The sequence below is a fragment of the Giraffa tippelskirchi genome, chromosome 9, assembly GCF_054371585.1.
Source record: "Giraffa tippelskirchi isolate mGirTip1 chromosome 9, T2T-mGirTip1v1.2.pri, whole genome shotgun sequence".
Taxonomy (NCBI): domain Eukaryota; kingdom Metazoa; phylum Chordata; class Mammalia; order Artiodactyla; family Giraffidae; genus Giraffa; species Giraffa tippelskirchi.
In genome coordinates this window covers 120,491,345-120,517,080 of record NC_137283.1, presented here as the reverse complement: position 1 = coordinate 120,517,080, position 25,736 = coordinate 120,491,345, and the positions used below count along the sequence as shown (strand labels likewise).

At 36.4% G+C, this 25,736-nt stretch overlaps 1 protein-coding gene and 1 long non-coding RNA gene across 5 annotated transcripts in view; one reads left to right on the top strand and one right to left on the bottom strand.

Moving 5' to 3' along the window:
* Positions 1-223: 223 nt before the first annotated feature.
* On the bottom strand, positions 224-2,435 carry LOC145521824 (uncharacterized). The gene is made up of 2 exons (XR_014065718.1): positions 2,178-2,435; positions 224-980 (listed from the first exon to the last, which is right to left on the bottom strand). It is a non-coding gene; the product is annotated as an uncharacterized LOC145521824 (long non-coding RNA).
* Positions 2,436-6,071: 3,636 nt separating this feature from the next.
* MANEA (mannosidase endo-alpha) overlaps positions 6,072-25,736 on the top strand; it is a 330,701-nt gene continuing 311,036 nt past the window's right edge. Inside the window, exons 1-2 of one of the 4 annotated variants that reach the window (XM_081530764.1) lie at positions 6,072-6,820; positions 24,352-24,487. Coding sequence is in view for 2 of the 4 variants with exons in the window: in XM_081530769.1 (XP_081386895.1) it covers positions 24,384-24,487 (104 nt within the window). In the remaining 2 variants the exon portion in view is untranslated. The remainder of the gene's footprint in view (positions 6,821-24,351; positions 24,488-25,736) is intronic. The other 3 variants (XM_081530769.1, XM_081530767.1, XM_081530768.1) reach the window with 3 other exon arrangements.

Here is a 25,736-nt window from a genome sequence, read left to right as displayed (position 1 = left end):
TAAAGTTGCAGTCCAGATTATTCTTATGAATTATATTTTTCTTAAAGTAAATTAGACTTTCCAAATAAAAATTAATATTTGGTTAACTTCATTGTCCTGTCACAAATGTTTACCTAAAAACCTATTTCATAGCATTTACAGATGTTATATTTTCATATATATATTAAAAATGTACACATTCACATATACCGATATGAGTATATATAAACACATATATATCTTAAATGAATATGCATTAAATTTTTAATGTATATATTTCCCATTTAAGAGTATAGTTACAATTAACTTTCACAGATTCTTTGGACATTTGCTTCAAGTACCTAGGTACACAATCCTTCCAAGTGTTGCTATTTAAAAAAATTTACAGTATCTGTAGTAGATTTCTAGTGCCAAGTGTGGGGAAAAAGTTATGCAGGTCTTATCTCTCCCTGAATACTGGCTTAATAAGGTTTGCTTCTCTTTGTTCTTATTGTGCATTCTGCCTTCATGACTCATGATGGGATAACTCAGAAAAATATTTTGATTAGAGCGCACAGCAGTCTATCAATTTTAAATTGTGCTCCACGAATGTACATTGTAGAAGATCCTCTCTTACAACTAAACCAAATTAAACAAATAATTAATGTGTGTGAGAATACCTAGGATAGAGCCTCTTTTACATAGTCCCTTTCGGTCAATGTTTACTTAATTTAGGAAATGTAAGGAGAGGAGATTATAGCAAGGGTGGTCTTATATCTTAAGCATTTTTCTACTGTAAGATGAGTTCTATACACTAAGAGATTGAAATTCAGAGGGCTTGATGGCTGTTCAAGTTCATACACTTGGGGTGAGAATCAGAGGCTGTGATACATCATGTCCAGCAGGGCAGGCTTTCCATATGTCACACTACTTCCCTAGACACTGGTCTCGTAACAGGATCATACCACAGGAATTTGTAGATCCTGATTTGCTGTGAAATAGATCCAGAAAACTTTTTGGCCCTAAAATATAACAGAAAGATTGAATAAGCAATCCAAAACATTTCCCAAGTTAAAATCCTATAGAGACAAATGTGTGTTCTCTCACTCTTTCTTCCAGTGAAAACAGACAGGTGGTATCTATAGACTAGACAGCCAGGAATTTGGCTTATTTCTGACTTGTGAGCTCTCATTGCCAATCCCCACTCTGACAGTAGCTCATTAAAGATGTCGGGCAAGCTATTGTTCTCCATATGAGAATGTTCTCATTATACAAAGAGAATCCTGAATGCAAACCTGGCTAAGAGCCACAGGGCAGCTGCAACCATTGGCACTTTTGACTTCTTCCTTCAGGAAGCATTCTCCTCAGACACAACACTCTCCTTCTGTGATTCTGTGGCTCTGTATCATTCTCATTTGGATTATCCTCATCTGACCCTAACCTCTGACACTCCTGAAGAAATCTGGTCACTTCTCTGAATGCCTTCCAGACCTTCCACTGTAAGGCTTTCCAAAAGACCTACACACAGCCTTCTCTTTTCTCTTAACCCTGAAGATCTCTTTGCTGAGATCAATCCATCAAATCCATTCAGGTCGTTTCAAGTCTGTGCATTTACTATTTCAAGTATCTTTTTATATGTGTTATGGACTGAATTACATCTCCCTCCAAATTCATAAGTGCAAGTCCCAGCCTCTAGTGCTCAGGATGTGAATTTGGAAATAAGGGTGTTACAGATATACTTAGTTAAACTGGGGTCATACTAAAGTCGGTTGGGCTTAGGATTCAATACGACTGTTTTTCCTTTAAAAAGAGAAATTTGGACACAGACAAAGGAGAATGTTGTGTGAAGGTGAAGACAGAAATTAGGATGATAATTGTATAAGTTAAGAAAGGCCATAGATTGCCACGATACCACTTGGAGGTAGGCAATAGGCATGGGCAGGTTGTTTCTCACAGCCCTTAGATGGAACCCATCCTACCCACATCTGACCCGAAGAATATAGACAAATGGTTGGTCAACTCAGGTTCTGAGTGGCTGCTGCTTGAGAACCCTGGATACCCTGAATGATAATAGAACCATCTTCAATGTCCTAGAAGATGAACTATGCCCATTTGATCTAGAACTCATATATTCAGTGTTCCTACCTCTCCATAGGAGAGTATATAGTATATCTTTGAAATATTTCTTCCCCTGGTTTAGTATCCTGGTAAATACGTACGATTTTACAAGAGACTCTATGAGTTTCTTGGAGGCATATGCACATTTCAGTAAATTTCCTTGTGTGCATGCTCAGTCGTGCCCAACTCTTTGTGACATCATAGACTGTAACACACCAGGCTCCTCTGTCAATAGTATCATCCTGGCAAGAATCCTGAAGTGGGTTGTCATTTCTTCCTTCAAGAGATCTTCCCAACCCAGGGATCAAGCTTTCATCTCCTGTCTCCTGCATTGACAAGTTTATACCACTGAGCTACCTGGGAAGCCATAAGTTTCCTGGCTGTTATTGTTCGGTAACTAAGTTGTGTCTGACTCTTTGTGACACCATGCACTGCAGCATGCCAGGCTTCCCTGTCCTTCACTAGCTCCCAGAGTTTGCTCAAATTCATGTCCATTTTGTCAGTGAAGCTATCTAATCATCTCATCCTCTAGCACCCCCTTCTCCTTTTGCCTTCATTATTTCCCAGTATCTGTTTTGTTTGTTTTTTCCCGATGAGTCACCACTTTGCTTCAGGTGGCCAAAGTATTGGAGCTTCAGTTTCAGCATCAGTCCTTCCAATGAATATTCAGGAGTGATTTCCTTTAGGATGGACTGGTTGGATCTCCTTGCAGTCCGAGGGACTCTCAAGAGTCTTCTCCGACACCACAATTCAAAAGCATCAATTCTTTGGTGCTCAGCCTTTTTTATGGTCCAAACTCACATCTGTATATGACTACTGGAAACAACATAGCTTTGACTATGCAGACATAGCTTTGACTAGCTTTGTCAGCAATGTGATATCTTTGCTTTTTAATATGCTGTCTAGGTTTGTCATAGCTTTCCTTCCAAGGAGCAAGTGTCTTTTAATTTCATGGTGTCAGTCACCATTCACAGTGATTTTGGAGCCCAAGCAAATAAAATCTGTCACAGCTTCTACTTTTTCCCCTTCTATTTGCCAAGCAGTGATGGGACCAGATGCCATGATCTTAGTTTTTTGAATGTTGAGTTTTAAGCCAGCTTTTTCACTCTTTCCTTTCACTGTCATTAAATCTCTTTAGTTCCTCTTCTCTTTCTGCATCAGAGTGGTATCATCTGCATATCTGATGTTGTGGACATGGCTCCAGGCAATCTTGATTCCAGCTTGTGATTCAGCCAGCCCAGAATTTCACATGAGGTACTCTGTATACAAGGTAAATAAACAGGGTCACAACATACAGCCCTGTCAGTCTCCTTTCCCAATTTTGAACTAGTCAGTTGTGCCATGTCTGGTTCTAACTGTGGTTTCTTGACCCACATACAGATTTCTTAGGAGGCAGGTCAGGTGGTCTGATACTCCCATCTCTTTAAGAATTTTCCACAGTTTGTTGCGATCCACACAGTTAAAGGCTTTAGCATAGTTAATAAAGCAGAAGTAGATGGGTTTTTTATGGAATTCCCTTGCTTTCTCTAAAATTCAATGAATGTTGGCAATTTGATCTCCGGTTCCTCTGCCTGTTCTAAACCCAGCTTGTACATTTGGAAGTTCTCAACTTACATACTCCTGAAGCCTAGCTTGAAAGATTTTGAGCATAAGCCTACTAGCATGGGAAATGAGTGCAATTGTCCAGTAACTTGGCATATTCTTGGCGTTGCCTTTCTTTGAGAATGGAATGAAAACTGACTCTTTCCAGTCTTGTGGCCACCACTGAGTTTTCCAAATTTGCTGGCATATTGAGTGTAGCACCTTAACATCATCTTCTTCTAGGATTTTAAATAGCTCAGCTGGAATTGCATCACTTCCACTCGCTTTGTTTTTAGTAATGCTTCCCAAGGCCCACTTGACCTTACACTCCAGGATGTCTGGCTCTAGGTGAGTGAATACACCATCATGGTTATCCAGGTCATTAATGTCTTTATGATACAGTTCTTCTTTGTATTCTTGCCACTTCTTCTTAATCTCTTCTGCCTCTGTTAGGTCCTTACTCTTTCTGTCCTTTATCATGTCCATCCTTACTTTTCTTGAAGAGATCTCTAGTCTTTCCCATTCTATTGTTTACCTCTACTTCTTTTCATTGTTCATTGAACAAGGCCTTCTTATCTCTCCTTGATATTCTTGGGTACTCTGTATTCATATGGGCATATATTTCCCTTTCTCCCTCGCTTTTCACTTCTCTTCTTTCCTTAGCTATTTGTAAAGGCCCCTCAGATAACCATTTTGCCTTCTTGTATTTTTTTTTCCTTTGGGATGGTTTTGGTCACTGCCTCCTATACAATGTTACAAATCACTGTCCATAGTTATTCAGGCTCTCTCTCTACCAGATCTATCCCCTTATATGATTATACAGTCACCTCCACTGTATAATCACATGGAATTTGATTTAGGTTATACCTGAATGGTCTAGTGGCTTTCCCTACTTTCTTCAATTTAAGTGGAGAAGGCAATGGCAACCCACTCCAGTACTCTTTCCTGGAAAATCCCATGGATGGAGGAATCTGGTAGGCTGCAGTCCATGGGGTCGCTAAGAGTTGGACATGAATGAGCAACTTCACTTTCACTTTTCACTTTCATGCATTGGAGAAGGAAATGGCAAACCACTCCAGTGTTCTGCCTGGAGAATCCCAGGGACAGGGGAGCCTGGTGGGCTGCCGTCTCTGGGGTCACACAGAGTTGGACATGACTGAAGTGTTCATTGGAAGATCTGATGTTGAAGCTGAAACTCCAATACTTTGGCCACCTCATGCGAAGAGTTGACTCATTGGAAAAGACCCTAATGCTGGGGGTGGGAGGAGAAGGGGACGACAGAGGATGAGATGGTTGGATGGTATCACCGACTCGATGGACATGGGTTTGGGTAGACTCCGGGAGTTGGTGATGGACAGAGAGGCCTGGCGTGCTGCAATTCATGGGGTCGCAAAGAGTCAGACATGACTGAGTGACTGAACTGAACTGAACTGAAGCGACTTAGCAGCAGCAGCAGCAGCAGCAGTGAGCCACAGACTGCTCCAGGTCTTGTTTTTACTGACTGTGTAGAGCTTCTCCATTCTCCACTGTAAAGAATATAACCAATCTGATTTCACTATTGACCATTTGGTGATTTCCATGTTTAGAATCATCTCTTGTGTTTGAGAAAAGGGTGTTTGCTATAACCAATGTGTTCTATCTACAAAATGCTGTTAGCCTTTGCCCAGCTTCATCTAGTACTCCAAGGCCAAACTTGCCTCTTACTCCAAGTGTCTCTTGACTTCCTTACTTTTGCATTCCAATCCCCTATGATGAAAACAACGTCTTTTTCTGTGTTAGTTCTAGAAGGTGTTGTAAGTCTTTATAGAACCAGTGAGTTCAGCTTCTTTGGCATCAGTGGTAGTGGCATAGGCTTGGATTACTGAGATGTTGAATGGTCTGTCTTGGAAACAAACATATTATTCTGTCATTTTTCAGATTGTGCCCAAGTACTGCATTTTGGACTCTTTTCTTGACTATGAGGGCTACTCTATTTCTTCTCAGGAAGAAGTAGTAGATATAATGGGCATCTGACTTAAATTTTCCCCTCCTGTCCATTTTAGTTCACTGATTCTTAAGATGTTGATGCTCACTCTTGCCGTCTCCCACTTGGCCACATCCAATTCACCTTGATTCATGGACCTAACAGTCTATGCAATATTGTTCTTTGCAGCATTGGACTTTACTTTCACCACTAGACACATCATCTCTTGTGCTGTTGGAAAAGGATGTTGGCTATGACCAATGTGTTCCCAGCACTCAGCGGAAAAATTGAGCATTGTTTTTGCTTTGGCCCAGCTGCTTCATCCTTTTTGGAGCTATTAGTATTTGCCCTCCTCTCTTCCCCCGTAGCACATTGGGCATCTTCTGACCTGGGGGCTCATCTTCCAGTATCATATCTTTTTGCCTTTTCATACTCTTCATGAGGTTCTAGCAGTGAGAATACTGGAGTAGTTTGCCATTCCCTCCTCCAGTGGACCACGTTTTGTCACAACTCTCCACTATGACCCATTGTCTCAGGTAGCCCTGCACGTCATGGCTTTTAGCTTCATTGAGTTATGCAAACCCCTTCACCATGATGAGGCTGTGATCTATGAAGGGGTAAGTTTCCTTACCCCTTAATTAATTACCACATAAATTAATGAAGAAAATTAATTTCAAGAGCAGGCAATAAATGTGAAGTTGAGTAATATATGGCAATGGATAGCCCTTACAAGTATGATCATCAGTGAAGAGTAAAATAAAGACAGTGAAGAAGAGAGATGTCCAGAGATCAAGTGCCTCAAAAGAAAACAAAAAGCTGCTTTTACATCTCATTCAAACTTTGATGTCCCTGATTTCTCCCACATCTGAAAGGTGATAGGATCGCTGGTTGGATTTTCTGTTTGACTTCAATACTATGGAATGTCTAAGACCATATTAAATCACCAGTGGTAAACTCAAAATCTAAAGCATATCCTGACTTTATTTTTGAGAGCTGAATCAAAACTTCATGTCCTTGAAATATTAGAATTCTTTTGCTTTGGCAGTACTTTTCTATGCTATAGTCATGTCTGACAATAAATTCAGAGTCATTCTCTGTTACAGAAGCTAATTATTCTTGGCATACATTCTAAAATCAAGTGCAAATGGTGTGCCTCATTTCCAATTCAGGAAGTTAAGCGTCTTTGTGCTAATTGGATAGGTGAGTATTTAAACTAATATAGGTAATGAAGCTTAAAATATTCACCTCAGAATCCAAAGAAAAATTATATTATTTGTGTCTCTTCAGTATTCAAGGGTCTGATGATATTAAGTCTGTACCGCATAAAGAGTATGCTATAATGACAGAAATTAGAATAGTTTAAAATATATCACTGTGAGTCAACTGAGAAAAATAAAGTTTTAGGCAAATCTAACCAGAATATGTATTTTATATCCAATGACCTGCATCTAATAGCTTAAAGAATAACAAAATCTACTGAAATCATTTTTATAGAATATTAGAAATTTAGATAAGGGAAAACAAAAATGCTAACTATAACAATATTCAAAGTTAAAGGACTGACTAGTCTATATTATAATCAAGCAGAAGACATAGAAATATACCTTAAATAACAGAGATAAAACCACCCATAATATTGTAATTTAAATGAAAATTAAAGGTTTTCAGGATTGATATCTGAGGTATTGTTATTGAGGCAATAATTGAATCTGTTTCTAGGGCACTACCTATTTTTTAAGATGTATAATAAATAATTATGCATGTTTTCACATTTCACTATTGTGCAAGAAGCCAATATTTATAAACATTTGCAGATAAGCCAATTTTGTCATGTGAAAATTACTATTTGATCATTTTTATCAGAAGGAAGATTTGTTCTGTATGAAATTAACTCAGCAGGTTATTGCATGATAAAAACAACTAATATTTTTGAGGATATACTGTATGCCAAGCTTATTTCCAAGCTCCTTACAAGTATTCATATATTTAATTTTTATGAGACACTTATGAAATAGATAGCATGCTTTTATAAGAAGCAGGTTGAGGACTCTGACTTGGAGAATGATTCAATTATCATTACTCTATAACTACAAAGGCTTTTCTGCCCACTCTTAATTAATACATGATGCTTTTGTCCCTTTCACTTACAAGCACAAACTTGACTAAGACATTTGGATGTCTGGTACAAAATGTACTCAGTGCAAATTTGATTAAAACATTTTAATTTCCTTTTCATTATTTTGAGCCTTCTTTCACCTGAATGCTTAAGACAGGGCAAGCCTGACTTCTAGTTGTCTTTTTCTTTAAACCAATTTCTGACTGAGACCAAGGGTGGCTATGAAAGGCAAGCTTACAAGTGTATGAGGCAAGATGAGTAGAAGTTAAAAGTAGAGAAGACCTTACTTGAATTTGTTGCATGTTAAGCTGACTACGTTCGTGTGTGTGTCTGATGATTCTTTCTCTTGTGGGATCTTCAGAGAGTCATTTGCTGGGAATATCATCCTACAGATCTTTTGTCCTGGGATTATGAATCCTTTTTAGGTCATCACTCTGAACTCTTCCTTTAAGCACTAGGGATCCGGTATTCACCTTCAGCCTCTTGCTGTTGTCACTCTCCCACATGCTTGTCCTGTCCCCCACATACCCAGTACCTGCCGCACAGCCAAGATTTTGTGTTAATACAGTCTTTGTCTTGAAAAAGGCTGAGTCTAGAATTACAAACCTCAGTCAATACACTAGCTATCTCAAATTGATCCCCAAAGACCTGCTCTCTCCACTTTCAGAGTAGTAAGGGGTGTGTGTGTGTGTGTGTGTTAAGTTGCTTCAGTCGTGTCCAACTCTTTGTGACCCTGTGGACTGTAGCCCACCAGGCTTCCCTGTCCATAGGAATCTTCAGGCAAGAATACTGGAGTAAGTGAGTCCATCGTTCATTCTCCAGATCTCTGTGGAAGTCAGGTACTTGGCTTCTGTGTTTCAAAACTTCAGGAAGCATATTTCAGAGATCTGAGTGGTTCCATTGTGTCAACCTGAGTGTTCCATTACTGTCAACCTGAGTAAAAGCATATAGAGCCTCTTGTCCTTAGGAATTCATATCTCAGACAGCTCTCTCCAAAAATACTTCCCAAATTCCCTTTACTCATTGCTCATATCTATTTTTGTAACTAAGACTTTGTATAAACGTCTTACAAATAATGACACCCATTTTTGTCATTTCCTTTGTTAATTCTATATGTGAAGACTTTCCCACATGTACTTGGCTGTCAGATATTCATTATATTTGTATTTTAGCCAATATTGAGGTAGAAAGTTCCTGTCTAGCCTCTTGTTGATATTCATATATCAATACATGTTACTAAATTATAGTTTATTACATGTTGCACATTCCAACAACACAAGAGAAGACTCTACACATGGACATCACCAGATGGTCAACACCGAAATCAGATTGATTATATTCTTTGCAGCCAAAGATGGAGAAGCTCTATACAGTCAGCAAAAACAAGACCGGGAGCAGACTGTGGCTCAGATCATGAACTGCTTATTGCCAAATTCAGACTTAAATTGAAGAAAGTAGGGAAAACCACTAGACCATTCAGGTATGACCTAGATCAAATCCCTTATGAGTATACAGTGGAAGTGACACATAGATTTAAGGGTCTAGACCTGATAGACAGAGTGCCTGATGAACTATGGACAGAGGTTCATGACACTGTACAGGAGACAGGGATCAAGACAATCCCCATGGAAAAGAAATGCAAAAAAGCAAAATGGCTGTCTGAGGAGGCCTTACAGATAGCTGAGAAGAGAAGCGAAAAGCAAAGGAGAATAGGAAAGATATTCCCATCTGAATGCAGAGTTCCAAAGAATAGCAAGGAGAGATAAGAAAGCCTTCCTCAGTGATCAGTGCAAAGAAATAGAGGAAAACAACAGATTGGGAAAGACTAGAGATATCTTCAAGAAAATTAGAGATACCAAAGGAACATTTCATGCAAAGATGGGCTCGATAAAGGACAGAAATGGTATGGACCTAACAGAAGCAGAAGATATTAAGAAGAGGTGGCAAGAATACACAGAAGAATTGTACAAAAAAGATCTTCACGACCCAGATAATTACGATGGTTTGATCACTCACCTAGAGCCAGACATCCTGGAATGTGAAGTCAAGTGGGCCTTAGAAAGCATCACTACGAACAAAGCTAGTGGAGGTGATGGAATTCCAGTTGAGCTATTTCAAATCCTCAAAGGTGATGCTGTGAAAGCACTGCACTCGATATGCCAGCAAATTTGGAAAACTCAGCAGTGGCCACAGGACTGGAAGAGGTCAGTCTTCGTTCCAATCCCAAAGAAAGGCAATGCCAAAGAATGCTCAAACTACCACACAATTGCACTCATCTCACATGCTAGTAAAGTAATGCTCAAAATTCTCCAAGCCAGGCTTCAGCAATACGTGAACCGTGAACTTCCAGATGTTCAAGCTGGTTTTAGAAAAGGCAGAGGAACCAGAGATCAAATTGCCAATATCCGCTGGATCATCGAAAAAGCAAGAGAGTTCCAGAAAAACATCTATTTCTGCTTTATTGACTATGCCAAAGCCTTTGACTGTGTGGATCACAATAAACTGTGGAAAATTCTGAAAGAGATGGGAATACCAGACCATCTGACCTGTCTCTTGAGAAACCTGTATGCAGGTCAGGACGCAAGAGTTAGAACTGGACATGGAACAACAGACTGGTTCCAAATAGGAAAAGGAGTACGTCAAGGCTGTATATTGTCACCCTGCTTATTTAACTTATATGCAGAGTACATCATGAGAAACGCTGGGCTGGAAGAAACACAAGCTGGAGTCAAGATTGCCGGGAGAAATATCAATAACCTCAGTTATGCGGATGACACCACCCTTATGGCAGAAAGTGAAGAAGAACTAAAGAGCCTCTTGATGAAGGTGAAAGAGGAGAGTGAAAAAGTTGGCTTAAAGCTCAACGTTCAGAAAACTAAGATCATGGCATCTGGTCCCATCACTTCATGGGAAATAGATGGGGAAACAGTGGAAACAGTGTCAGACTTTATTTTTTGGGCTCCAAAATCACTGCTGATAGTGATTGCAGCCATGAAATTAAAAGACGCTTACTCCTTGGAAGGAAGGTTATGACCAACCTAGATAGCATATTTAAAAGCAGAGACATTACTTTGCCAACAAAAGTCCGTCTAGTCAAGGCTATGGTTTTTCCAGTGGTCATGTATGGATGTGAGAGTTGGTCAGTGAAGAAAGCTGAGCGCTGAAGAATTGATGCTTTTGAACTATGGTGTTGGAGAAGACTCTTGAGAGTCCCTTGGACTGCAAGGAGATCCAATCAATCCATCCTAAAAGAGATCAATCCTGGGTGTTCATTGGAAGGTCTGATGTTGAAGCTGAAACTCCCATACTTTGGGCACCTCATGCGAAGGGTTGACTCATTGGAAAATACCCTAATGCTGGGTAGGATTGGGGGCGGGAGGAGAAGGGGATGACAGAGGATGAGATGGTTGGATGGCATCACCGACTCGATGGACATGGGTTTGTGTAGACTCCGGGAGTTGGTGATGGACAGAGAGGCCTGGCGTGCTGCAATTCATGTGGTCGCAAAGAGTCGGACACTACTGAGTGACTGAACTGAACTGAACATGTTGCACATGTACAGATGATTGCATTATATTATAGTGCTTTCTCAGAATAATGTTTTCTTATTAGCGATGACATGAGAAATAGGGTACAAATCATTCTTAAATGAGTGCAGTGTAGATTGGTTCCTAGCTTGCCTCTGTTGCTTTCTTAGTGAACCAGTGAAGCATAACGACTTAGGTGAGAATCTTGTTTGTTAGATGGATGTTCCTGCTGGAAAAGCTATCCTAGTTTTTTGTTGAAGGTACATTTTGTATATTTCAGTATTTGCATTGTGGGGTTTTGAGAGCTTTATTCAAGGGAGTTCACATCATTACCACATAAAAAATAATGTGGTTCTATTTCTTTTTCTTAGCTCATACATAGTAATTAATTATTTAATAATAACTTTTGTATTTAAAATGAAATGTTTCAAGAATTCATTAGTTTATATTGAGTGATAGCTTTAGGTTTGTGATGGTCAATTCCTGGCACAATCAATTTGTCAGTTAGGGTATCAACTTAGTTTCACTAATCACTGTCATAGTCATCATCATTAAATAGTTTTAAAGGTTTTTTTTTTTCTACTTTCGCTTAAGTTACTTTATGCCCAAATGGACTACTAGTAAGAGCAAAAGGCCTAAAACACCCTGATGTAGAAATATGACAAGATAATGAGGAAAATTGAAACTGATAATTATGGAAAACCACTTAGATTTGACCAGATGTGTAAATTACATTCTTCTGATAAAATTTCTTTGACAGTACATTAAAATGTCCCTAGTAAATGAAAGCTAAATAAAAGTGATAAAATGTTTTATAATATTTATTTCCAGTTTAGGTTTTTATTAGGACTCTAAATCCTGCTTTCACTGAAGTTGTTTTCAGGCAAATAGCAACCAGGAATCTTCTCACCTAGGTCATTATTTAGAGCAGAAGCGTCTTTATTTTCAAAACATTGTTGTTAAATATTTTCAAAGTATGATGCATTCTAAAATCTAATGGCTATCTCTGTCATGTCACTTCTGGTTTCTTTAGATGAAGAAGAAAGTTTTCATTTTAAGATTCAGATATAGGTTAATTTTTTTGCTTCAGTCTCTGTTTCAGGCCAAACTCCCATCTAATTCAGTTGATTTCAGTATTGGTTTTACCACAGTAATCAGATAGAGCTAACAAGTAGAAGTTATTTTCATTTGTGATTATTCCTTTTGTATTTTTTAAATTTTAGAAAACATTTTATATTATATTGGAGAATAGCCAATTAGCAATGTTGTGATAGTTTCAAGTGGACAGCAAAGGGACTCAGCCATACGTATATATCCATCCATTCTCCCCCAGGCTTCCCTCCCATCCAGGCTGCCACATGACATTAAGCAGAGTTCCCTGTTCTATACAGTAGGACCTTGTTGGTTATCCATTTCAAGCACAGCAGGGCGTACATGTCAATTCCAAACTCCTTAACTATCCTGTCCCCCCCTTACTTACTATCTTTTTAATAGGAAGTGTGTGTTGGCCAGAATGCTTTATTTCTTATCCTAATCAAATATCATCCCAAATCCAATATCTACTTATCTTAAAATTGATGTATACACTATGCCTTCGAGATTCTAAGATGTAAACATAAATATAAAATTAGAAAAAAATATAGATTTGTAATATTAAGTATTCCAAAGTTGGATTTTAAGTAATAAAAATGTAAATGCATTAGTGATTAAAAACATAGCACCAAAATCCGTATACAGATTTTTATAGACATGGGCAGATATAGTTTACAAGTAGAAAGTTTCCTCCACTTTGTACTTCAAAAAAGTAGTGCATATGAAAAAAGAATTAAGTTCTATAATTTATCTCATTTTCAAAATAAAATTCTATAATTAAATTCAGCTGCAAAAACAAATTGTGCTTAACATGCCTGAGTTAAAAAAGTTTTCCATTAACTGCAGGTATATTGCTACAGAAGCCTGAGGCATAAACATTTTAACTACAAATGTAAAGTTTCGCCTTATTTTCTTTTATATTATAACTTAACTAATAAATAAGATCAATTTATTTTGAAAGTTTTGCATTGTTTGGAAATATTTACATTTGTTTTATCTAATGTATATTAACTTAATGGACTTTTTCATTTTGTTATCATTTGTGTATAAAAAATGGAATAAGATTTTTTTTTAGAATATGCTCTAGTCTAGACATAGTTTGAAATAGTTTATACATAATGTCTCTTTTAAATAAAATCATAATTTCATATTTGATTTATTTCTATAGCCTTTTTGTGACAGAAGCCACATGGTAGTTCAAAATCTTAATAGAAGGTATCTCTGTGTAATAGCTCTAATATCTGAAAGAACATTAAAGTCAAATCCCATGTGGGCCAGAGAGAATAGTTTGTAATATACAAATCATAATTCTATCTTTAAAAGATAAATAATATGAATTTTAAAAAAACATTTAGTCAGCTAAAAGTAAATACTAGTTTCTGATTGTGGAATAGAAACTTTCATCTATGATTTAGTTAGAATAAACTTTACAAATTATCAGATTTTGTGTTTTTATTTCCCTGCCTTAAATAATTAAAGTACTCTGTATAAAATATTTTTCATATTTTTAATCCTCTCCCTAATACCAGGCACTGTGGAGGTTTAGGATTTTCATTTAAGTGGCTCACAATGCAGTGAAGAAATAGACACAATCCAGTGAAGAAATACTATCAGTCTGTAAAAAAAATGCAAAGCATATTTGAAGAACAGAATAAAGTAATACAAGAGTTTACTATAATAGGTTAAGAGGCAGGATGGAAGAAAATTCAGAAAGGAAAATTCAAATGTGATTTCAAAGATTAGCAAGAATTTTCTGTTATCAAGAGATTGTAAGGAGAAGAAGGAAGAGAGAAAGGAAGAGAAACAACTAGCAAAACGACTATTGGAGGAAAATGCATGGTTGGAGCTGAGGTTAACCCATCCTGTGCTAAGGAGTTCAGATTTTGGTAAAGTAGTAATAGAAACCCATCAACACATTTTGACTGAGAATAGTTACATATTCAATAGGATTGTATTGACATGTATGAAATCTGAACTTAAAAGCCAACAAAAAGGCAACTACAGTAGTTCATAGAATTGATGAGTGTCTGAACTAGGGCTATGATGGAGAGGCTACAGTGGAAAGAAAGGTGAGAAGGTGTTTTGGGCAAGAGAAAGCTCTTAGATAACAGACATACCTTTTTTTTGAATAACCAACTATGATCTTTTTTTTTCATGCCTGGACAAGTTGTTAATTCAGTCTCTCTCTCTCATCTCTTAATGCATCATTAGGTTGTTATCAACGTATGCAGGTTTTAGTGTTGAATTCTTACACATCTTTCATCAGATTTATACCTAGATGTTTGATGTCCTTTGATATGATTTTAAATGGTATTTCTTCAAAATGTTAATCTCCAAATTATTCTTGCTAGTATAAAAACTCAACTGAATTCTGTATAATAAATTTGTGTTCATGAATGTATTCAGTTCAAATGCTAATTTTAATTTTATTGGTAGGTCTCCTTGGGTTTTCTGCAAATACAATTTCACCATCTGAAAATCATAATGGCTCTCCATTTTCATTGTTAGTTTTGATGCCATTTTTTCTTCTTCTTCTTCTCTCTCTTTTTTTTTTAATAAATTGGCTAAAAATGTCAGGAGAATAATAATAGGTCCTGATATTATTCTAACTCAAACCTTTATATCATCTTTTCCAGAGACTATAACTTCTGTTTACTCTTCTACTAAAGTTGGGTTCACTCCTTCAATGTTATTCTCAATGTTATTGCAGCACTGTGCATGTTCTTACCATAGCATATAACATATAGTATATCAATCACTCAATTTGGCCTCTATCTCCTCAAAGTAAATAGTTCTTATGAGTAAGCATTTTCCCATATATATAATTAAATCTCCAACATAGTGCTTAATATTAAATAAGTGTTTGGAAACTTCTAGTGGTAGACTGAATATGGGCCATGGAGCAATTTTTTTTTTTTTTGTGAACTATCACTGGCATGTCAAAAGAATATCACACATTATTCATTTCTCCTTTCCTTTGTATTTCACGGCTTCTCTAAGCAAGAGTTGGGGTCTCTTTCTCAATGCCTTAAATCTGGGTTTGGCCCACTGATCTGCTTTTCCTAATTCAACATTAGGGAACAGGATTTAAGCAGAAGCTTGATAAGTGCTTACACAGTAAGGTTTTCTCTTTCACCACCATATATAAAGGTCCCTATTATGTACAGTTTTTGTGGGAGAGTAAACTTAAATGCTTATATAAATGGAAGGGTTCCTGAAGTATTCTTTTACATAATTCTCTGAAATTGGATAAAGACAAAGGACAGGCATAAGACCTAAATTAAACAAATAACCTCTTTCTAAGGATTATAAATTTGAGTCAGGTGACTCAAGGGATAGAGAAGTAGTTATAACCCTTTTTTTATTTTTAAAGATGCAACCTGGGTGACATACTTGAGTTCTCCTCTTAAGAGAACTGATCAACTACCTGATTCTCAAGCTTAGTTCTTTAGTTCCTTGATAATACAGTTAGCAATTTTTTTTATAATTTTCCTGATTTGGGTTTCCATGAACTCAAGGTCTCTTGTGAACATAAGGTGTGTGCCTGAAAACCAGTACCTGCTTCTGTTCATCATATGTCCTTGAGAGTGAGAAGTCCCTTGCAAGAAGAATCTGAAGTCATCTTTGTGCTCAGAAGTTGGAGAAAGAGTCACATGTATGTTACTTGGGAGTAAAAAAGTACTTGTCCAGGTCAGGAGTAATAGAGGAGTTATGGATTTGTAGGAGAAACTGAATAGCTGACAAAAGAGAAGAAACATTTCAGGATCTGTAAGGCTTAGAAACAGGTAGCAACCCAGCTAAATCAAAACTGGCCAGGTTCATCCTCTGTTTTCTTCCAACTACTTTCCTTCTATGTTTTGGAGGAGTGAAAAGTCACTAGCTGGTGGGGGTGGAAGTGAATTGGGGGAAGAGAATAAGAAGGAGAGGGAGGCCCCAGCAACTTCTTAGCCTGAACCAGGTCAGAGTTGGGAGAGGATAGAAGAGTTCATCCTGGGTCGAATTTCAAGTTTTGATTACTTTGTGAAATTGGATATTTAAATTCCTGAATTGAGGCATGAAGTTGTTTATTTAAGTGTAGTTGTAGAACTTTCATTTAACCACTGAGAAGCAAAGCGTGAAATATATCTTCAGTCTCATTCAAGATAGGATTATCCCCATGGAATAATGTCTAAAAGGGCAGGGGATAAATGTGTTAAGATTATGTCATAAATCTTGCTTGTTCAGCATAGCACACCATTCTGATTTCTTACATATAATGTTTTCTTCCAAACTAAAATAATTTGGTTTCTTTTCCCATAAGAATGGTTAGTGATAAGTTTTCGGTCATTTTGTTTAATAATAAAAACACTTGTGTTATCCTTTTTTTGGTGAAGGCAATAGAGAATGAAAGTAAACCTCTAAACTTCTCCAATAAAGAGGTAATGTATGCTTGTCACTTGTCTGTGTACAAAATCCAGTCCCTGTACTTCCCACCCTACTCCAAATCGTAGGGGACTAACTCAGCAAACTAAGTGTCGTGGGCTCACTCACTAAATAGTTGCAGATTAGAGTTGGCCAATTAAATGCTGGTGGGAGACTAGAGAGTGAGAAGTGGGTGACCAGGCTGTTTTCCCCCCTTTCCCTGACTGGCAGTGTAAAGGGGCCGCTGTCAGTTTCTGCGGAGCAATCTCCCTTCTGTGGTCCCACTACCTCCTGCCTCAGCCCCTTCCATGGTTCCAAGCCCTGATAACATCAGATCTTCCATGTAAGTTGCCTCACCATATTTTATTTGAATTTTTAAAGTTTCAATATGTAAATAGCTCCCCATACTAATACCTCTTTACCAAGCTATGGTAGCATGAATTTTGTTTCACTGACTGAACTCAGACTTCTAACATCGTTAATATTCTGGAAACTTAATTTAGGAAATCTGTATCTGTTTTGTTTCAGGAACATATGCAGTCTAGATAATAACTCATCCTTTCCTGCTTTGTAGAGATTTGGATAAAGGTGGCCCTGAATCCTAAAGCCAAATCTACAGTAAATTCTGCAGATTCTGAAAGCCTACTTTCCTATTAATTCTCACTACTGTAAATTTTGAAATTATCTATAATTCTTTTAAATGTAACCTTTGAAGTTAATTGACAGTATCTCAAATTCAGAACAGTGTGTACTCCCTCTCTCTCTGTATACATATATATATATATGCTATATATATATATATATATATATATACAAATCTTGTAAATATATTTATTTTTGTCTCTCCATCTCTCTATCATTTTCTCTGTCACATTAACCATGTACATAAAATAAATCTTACTATCTAGTATTTATATATTTTCTCTATATTCTAATGTACAGTATTGCTAATACAATTGTCAAATTCTAAACAAAGTGTGGTTGATCTCCATGTCAATGTGGTTTTGTCTAGTTCATGTATTTGACTCTTTTGTATATAATTCAGTGTTATGGTGCTTGATGACAAGGTGCTTGATAAAGGGTCAGAAGTATTACATATTTTGATGACTTGTCAGTTCTGTCATTGCATAAAAGTCTCTTTGTCCAATTCATGTTCTCATCTTGAAATTTAGAAACTTATTTTGGCTCATTTGGCTCAGAGAGTTCTTCTTCACTCTCTGCCATAAGGGTGGTGTCATCCGCATATCTGAGGTTATTGATATTTCTCCCGGCAATCTTGACTCCAGCTTGTGTTTCTTCCAGCCCAGCATTTCTCATGATGTACTCTGCATATAAGTTAAATAAGCAGAGTGACAATATACAGCCTTGACGTACTCCTTTTCCTATTTGGAACCAGTCTGTTGTTCCATGTCCAGTTCTAACTGTTGCTTCCTGACCTGCACACAGGTTTCTCAAGAGACAGGTCAGATGGTCTGGTATTCCCATCTCTTTCAGAATTTTCCACAGTTTATTGTGATCCACACAGTCAAAGGCTTTGGCATAGTCAATAAAGCAGAAATAGATGTTTTTCTGGAACTCTCTTGCTTTTTCGATGATCCAGCGGATATTGGCAATTTGATCTCTGGTTCCTCTGCCTTTTCTAAAACCAGCTTGAACATCTGGAAGTTCACGGTTCACGTATTGCTGAAGCCTGGCTTGGAGAATTTTGAGCATTACTTTACTAGCATGTAACTTATACAATATACTTTTGCTCAAATATTGATTTTAAATAATTTGGGTCTGTGTTCAACTTCTTTATGTATAACATTCAGATTAAATTGCTTTTTTACTCTTAGAATTTTTTCTGTTAGTAGGGAAATTTACATAATTATCTTTATTATAACTACCAACACTATTGTGTGTTGTTGCTACTATCAGATTCAATTATTTTTCCCTTTCAATGCTTTTGACTTGTCTGACTTTTGCTAGATTAAATGTCTCTTTTGCTCCTTTTTTTCTTTCTTTTTATAAATTTTGGGGGTCTAGAAATCATATATACTCATGCATCAGTTATTTTTCTATAATGAGCAATTTAAAAGGGTGACATTAGATCTAACTTCATGAACTCTTCCCTCCCCTGCCACTCAACATTTTTACATACATTCAAGAGTGCAGAATATAATCATCTTAAACATTATTTTGTTTATGTATAATGGCATCATTTCATATGAACAGGTGGCAAAATCTAAAACTATAAGTAGTACAGAAGATTATTCTCTATAGAAGATTCATTAACAAAATTTATAAAATGACTTATGCACACAAAAGAAACATCACTAGTTTAACATTAGACATTCAAGGGAACACCTAGGCACACTTTAAAAGACATACAGATATGTAATATAGTCATAAACACTGGTTTTGACAGGAAGGAAACTATTCTACCAAATGACTCTTTAGCCCAATAGAAGTTTAGTATAACAGAAATATAAACTGTAAACTCAAAAGAAGTATCACATACTAATAAAATTCCATATAGAGACTTTATTTTTAAAGTATTTTTATTTAATAAAAAATTCAAGGAAGACAATATTATCTTCTAAAGTGATGTGGGAATACCTTGTTTCCAGTAAGATCATAGGTAATTCCGAGGGAGATAGTCAGGGGACCATCATAACCAGCAAATTAAGAAATCTGGTTACATTCCCAGATATGTCTATGAAAAGTGAAAGTGAGAGTCATTCAGTCATGTTCGACTCTTTGCAATCCCATGGACTATACAGTCTATGAAATTCTCCAGGCCAGAATACTGGAGTGGGTAGCCTTTCCCTCCTCCAAGGGATCAAACCCAGGTCTCCTGCATTGCAGGTGGATTCTTTACCAGCTGAGCCACCAGGGAAGCCCAAGAATACTCGAGTGGATAGCTTATCCCTTCTCCAGTGAATCTTCCTGACCCAGGAATTGAACCGGGGTCTCCTGCATTGCAGGCAGATTCTTTACCAGATGTCTATAATAGGTCAGTAAATACATAAATACACTAAGTTTAAATATCCCCCAAACAAATAACTGTTTTCTAAATTCCATAAGCTGCTGTGCTTTCACATTCATTCGATTTCCTATAGTGAGTGAATATAACAAATTACATTGAAACTTATGTTAATTGAGTTCTTTTAAGCCAGGGGTATTTTGTTCTACAGACCTTTAAAACTTAGTATTTGACACAATGGTTTGCAGAGAAGTGTCAGTTTATTAACTAATAATTAAACTCTAATTTTTGAATATCAAATGTATAGATTTTATAGTAGACATTTCAATATCTCCTTTTATATTTGAACTAAGTAAAAAATATACAACTAAAAATAAACTAGTTGGATCTGCTTAGAAGCAAAAAACTGAAGCTAAGTTTAATTATTAAGAAAGAAAAATTGGCATCACATTGTTCCTTTTTAAATTTTTTAAATTGAAGTATAGTTGATGTGTACAACGTAGTGATTCACAATTTTAAAGGTTATATTCCATTTATAGTTACTATAAAATATTGACTATATTCCCCATGTTGCACAATATGTCCTTGTACCTTATTTTATACACAGTAGTTGGTACCTCCTACCCCTGTGTTGTCCCTCCCTTCTTCCCCCTCCCCACAGGTAGCCGTACCTTTGTTCTTTATATCTGTGAGTCTGCTGCTTTTTTTATATTCACTAGTTTGTTGTATTTTTTAGATTCCACATACAAGTGATATCATATGCTACTTGTCTTTCTCTGTTGGACTTATTTCACTTAGTATCATACTCACAAGGTCCTTCCATGTTGCCACAAATGGCAAAATTCCATTCCTTTTATGGCTGTGTAATATTCCTTGTGTGCATATGTATATGTGTGTATATCTGTGTCTATATCTCACATCTTCTTTGTCTGTTCATCTAGGTAATTAGGACTGCTTCCATAGTTTGATCATTGTACAAAATGCTATGAATAGTGAGGTGCATGTATCTTTTCAAATTAGTGTTTTGTTTTTCAGATATATACTCACAAGTGGGATTGCTGGATCATGTGCTAGAACATTGTTTTTCTAATACTGTGTACAAAAATACACTGTAAATGAGTTAAAGACCTAAATGTAAGATTGGGAACCATAACACTTCTAGAGGAAAACATAGGCAGAAGACTCTTTGATAGAAATCATTGTACTATATTTTTGAATCTGTCCCTAAAGCAAAAGAAGTAAAAGCCCCCCCCCAAAAAAGGGGGAGACCTTAATTAAACTTAAAAGTTTTTGCACAGCAAAGGAAACCATCAACAAAATGAAGAGATAACCTACTGAACAGGAGAAAATGTTGCAAATGATATGACCCATAAGGGGTTAATATCCAACACATATAAATAATGAATATAATTCAACACCAAAAAAGCAAACAGCCTAATTTTAAATAGGTAGAAGAACTGAATAGACATTTTTCCAAAGAGGAAATGTGGATGGTCAACAGGTAAGTGAAAAGATGCTCAACATTGCTAATTATCAGGGAAATGCAAATCAGAACCACAATAAGACAACACACCACACATGTCAGAATAGCTATCACCAAAAAGAACACAAATAACAAATACTGGCTAGGAGGTGGAGTAAAGGGAATCCTCATACAATGTTGATGGGAACATAAATTTGTACAGTCACTATGGAAAATAGGAGAGCTTTCTCAAAAAACTAAAAATAGAATTATCATGTGACCCAGCAATTTCATGTTGATTTTCTATGTAACTGTTACTACATAAATTTATCCATTACAGTTGCATGTTTGCAAGTTGCAAGGTTTTATGCTAGGCTGAGTTTGCTTTAATTTTAAGAATGATGGTGCCCTGACATACTAGATTCCTACTTCTCTTGGACTGTTTAAACCAGCTGAATTGTAATAATGTGACACATCTGTCTTCCCCACTAGAATGTAAGAGGGGGGACACATGTTCATGTTTGTATACATAATGCCTGTGATGTATTAAACACTGATGTATGTTGGCTAAATGAGGATCCTCATCCCTAGTAAGGGAAAAGCACTTCATTATAGGATAACTTTTCTAACCTTAGGTGGAGAAGCAAATGAAGAGCAGTAGCATAAGGTTGGCTCTCTCCCTTGCTTTTCCATTTTTACATTTTCCATTTTTCTCTTGATTACTATGATATTGTAATTCATATTTCATGGCCCCAAACATAAATTGGTGAGGAGGTGGTATGATTGTGCAAATTCTTACTTTAAAATTAATATTAAAATAGATACTTATGAGTGTTATTAAGTTACTACTTTCATTTTATCTTGAATGAATAAATGAATCTGGACTATTAACTTGGGTATAAGGAAGCAATATTTATGGAAGCTTTAGTTAAAAAGGCTTTCACCAAATTTAAACTTAAAATATTTATCATCAAGTCTCTCCATTAGTCTTGAAATCTTCTGTCTTCCAGTCTCTATTGCATTTAGGCATTACTCTTGTGACCTAATAAGGGTAAGGATTGAGGTGGAGAGACATTAAATGCAAGCTTCTTTGACTATTTTTTCAGCAGTATGTTGTGTAGGGGCACTTGAAAATAACTCCCTAAGATGCTTCAGTATATTGTGATAGTAATGAAGTTCAATTGTGATAATTGAACATTCCCTAAAGTGAAACCAAACTCCTTGAGAAACAGTATATTTAAATGCCATACAACTGTAAGTGTGACCATTACTTAGGCTGTGTAGACTTAGAAAGCAAATTCCAGACATTCCATAACCTTCTGATTATATTGCTAAGCAAAACCAAGGACAGAGACTATTCAGCACAGGTACACCTTAGAATGAGTGCCTGAAGATTTGTTTTCAGTCAGGTTCTTTACTAGGTAAACTGGAGCAAAGTTTTCACGTAAATTTTACTCAAGCTTTTCAGCCACTCTCAGTACATTTCTGAGACTCACATATGCATTGTAGGTACAAAAATCATGGATAAATCAAAATCAACCTGATATCTATCAATTTAAAAATCAAATAGCCCCAGATGGAAAATCAACTTTAGTTTTCTTCTTGGAAGATACGGACAATGTTTTCACTTTAATTAGGATGACTAAAATGGCTTACTGTTTATAGGATGTTAATGCTATTTCAAGAAATTTCTTATAGATCGAGAGAGCAGTTGTTACATTACCCTTGATAATCCAAGGCTAATTGTGCACATAATTAGTTGATTTTCAGAAAAATAAGGAAAGAATAGACATAGAGAATAAATGAAAAGACTCTGTTTTCAATAATTTTATATATTTTTTCAAACATTGTTACACAGTTTTCAACAGCTTTGCAAGATAGGTATTTTGATTCACAATTTTTTAAAAAATAAATTTATTTATTTTAGTTGGGGGCTAATTACTTTACAATATTGTAGTAGTTTTTGCCATACATTGACATGAATCAGCCATGGGTTTACATGTGTTCCCCTTCCTGGACCCCCCTCCCACCTCCCTCCCCATCCCATCCCTCTGGGTCATCCCATTGCCCCAGTCCTGAGCATTTGTCTCATGCATCGAACATGGAATGGTGTTCTGTTTCACATATGATAATATACATGTTTCAATGCTATTCTCCCAGAACGTCCCACCCTCACTTTCTACCTCAGAGTCCATAAGACTGTTCTATGCATCTGTGTCTCTTATTCTGTCTCGCATATAGGGTTATCATTACCATCTTTCAAATTCCATATATATGCATTAGTATACTGTATTGGTGTTTTCTTTCTGGCTTACTTCACTCTGTATAATGGGCTCCAGTTTCATCCATCTCAATAGAACCAATTCAAATGTATTTTTTTAATGGCTGAGTAATATTCCATCGTGTATATGTACCACAGCTTCCTTATCCATTCGTCTGCTGATGGACATCTAGGTTGCACAATTTTAAGAGAAAACGTATTTTAGTCAAAGTTTTAATACTTAAGGTCATGTAGCTAGAATGTGACAGTATCTGGATTTGAACTTGAAGCTGCATGCTTCTAGAAAGCTTCTTTCCGTAAATACTGCATTTACTATATATTGTGGGCTATAATAAAGGATGTGAGAAGTATGTCTTCAAGATGTATTTTTTAACCAAAAAATTGGAATATAGTAATTGTATACCTGAATATCCACTGAACTGTGGTTGTTCAGGGCAAAGGAATATTAACCTCTTGTAAAGGAAAGTAAGATTTCTCCAGATACAGATTTTAACACCATGAAAACAACGAGAGGGCTGAGGAAATAGAATTCTTGCCAGAGAGAAGACAGGTAAGCAAGGACAATAAGCTGGAAACAGCAGAGTACTTAGGGCATGAAAATAGCCAATAATGACCACACAAAGAATAATGCTCAGAAGCATGTTGGGATCAGAGAGCAGAAAATAAGTTTGGACATCACTTTAAGTGGACCCAGGCTGGTTAATGTTGAGCCATAAGACAGGTAATGTAGCACATAGATCCCAGAGCAGCCCCTTATGAAAGCTTTCAGTGCTTCCTTGCATTAGGTAGGAATCAAGCGTTTGGGCTTAAACTTAACTGCTATTTTGCTTTCAGACCCCCACTTCTGTTTTCTAATGACCTAAGGCACCTGTATTTTTACTTTGAAGGGGGAGCTTCAGCCTAGCATCATCCTGTATCCATGGGCCTGAGCAAGACCATCCCTGAACAGTTAGCAGCCCACCAGCCTGCAGTGACACCATTCTGCCAGCCCAGAGGATGCAGCCCACATCTCCTGTATACAAGGTATGTCACTGCTGGCTCTTAGTCTCCCTACCTTTGAAGAATTAGGAGGATGTACATGGATGCAATTGGAAACTGTAAAGCACTGCACAATGAAAAACAGTGGTAATCTTCCCTTGAACATAAATGAGAGGTAAGTGATGCATCTTTGAGACTTTTTCTCCTTAAATTCTTGAACTAATTTTGATGAAGAGTTTAGACTCAAACTTCTGAACGGTATTTTGAGCACCACATTATTTTATCATTGAGTTAATTATGTGCTGAGTCTTCTTATTCAAACTTTTAGATAACAAAAGCTCAGTGATCTCAAGAACCTATAAAATACGAAGGTACAATAAGAAGTGTAGTATTAAACAATATTTAATAATGTGTAAATAACTAGGAACTTCTAGGAAAAATATAATTATTTGTTTGTAAGGTATAAAAGAAGTTTGAGTTTAACTTAGGACCACAAGGGAAAATGTGTGATTATTACAGTAAGTTAGATATGCCTATTTTAATAAAAAATTAAACACGGAACATGTACTTTATCCATCTAGTGTACCCTGTGATGAGGTTATAGATTTTATTCTGGACTCTTGATCCTTTTAGAAGTTTTGTGAATTATCAAAAGAAAAATAGGTTCATCGTTAGTAGACTCTAGGGATTTAAATCTAATCCAAGGGTGATTTGATGCTCCATATCAGGAAGAAAATTGTCCTAGATTATTGCCAAGAACTGCTTTATGCTACATAAAGCTTGATTCTAGTTTTGTTCTAAATATAAAGCATCATCAGAACATTTTTATAAATGTGCAATGATCCTTTATGAAAAGGAAGTAAACCTGAATAGTTGTGAATGATTATATTCTGGGGAGAAGCTAGTCTGCAAATAATCATTTTTACTTTGTAATTTTGTGCCTTATGGCCCTTAATTTGATAGATAATAGAGGCCATACAGGCAAAGCATATCTGTTCACTAACTCTATTTCAAATAAAAAAATTTATAATGATACAGATAGGAACAGATTCAGATTACAAACAGCTCTGAACAATTGACTCTTTGTCACAAACTACAATTAAATATGTGTCTATTTCTTTAAAAAGTTTATTTGTAAATTTCTAAATATAACATTAATTTTTGTCATTCTATTTGTCATTTCACTGCATGTCCTTTCCATTTGAATATTCATTGATTCTAGAAAGTTAAAGTACTAGGCTTAAATTCATGTGATTCTACCCTTAAATTTCTTACTTTGAATCCTCTTAGGAGA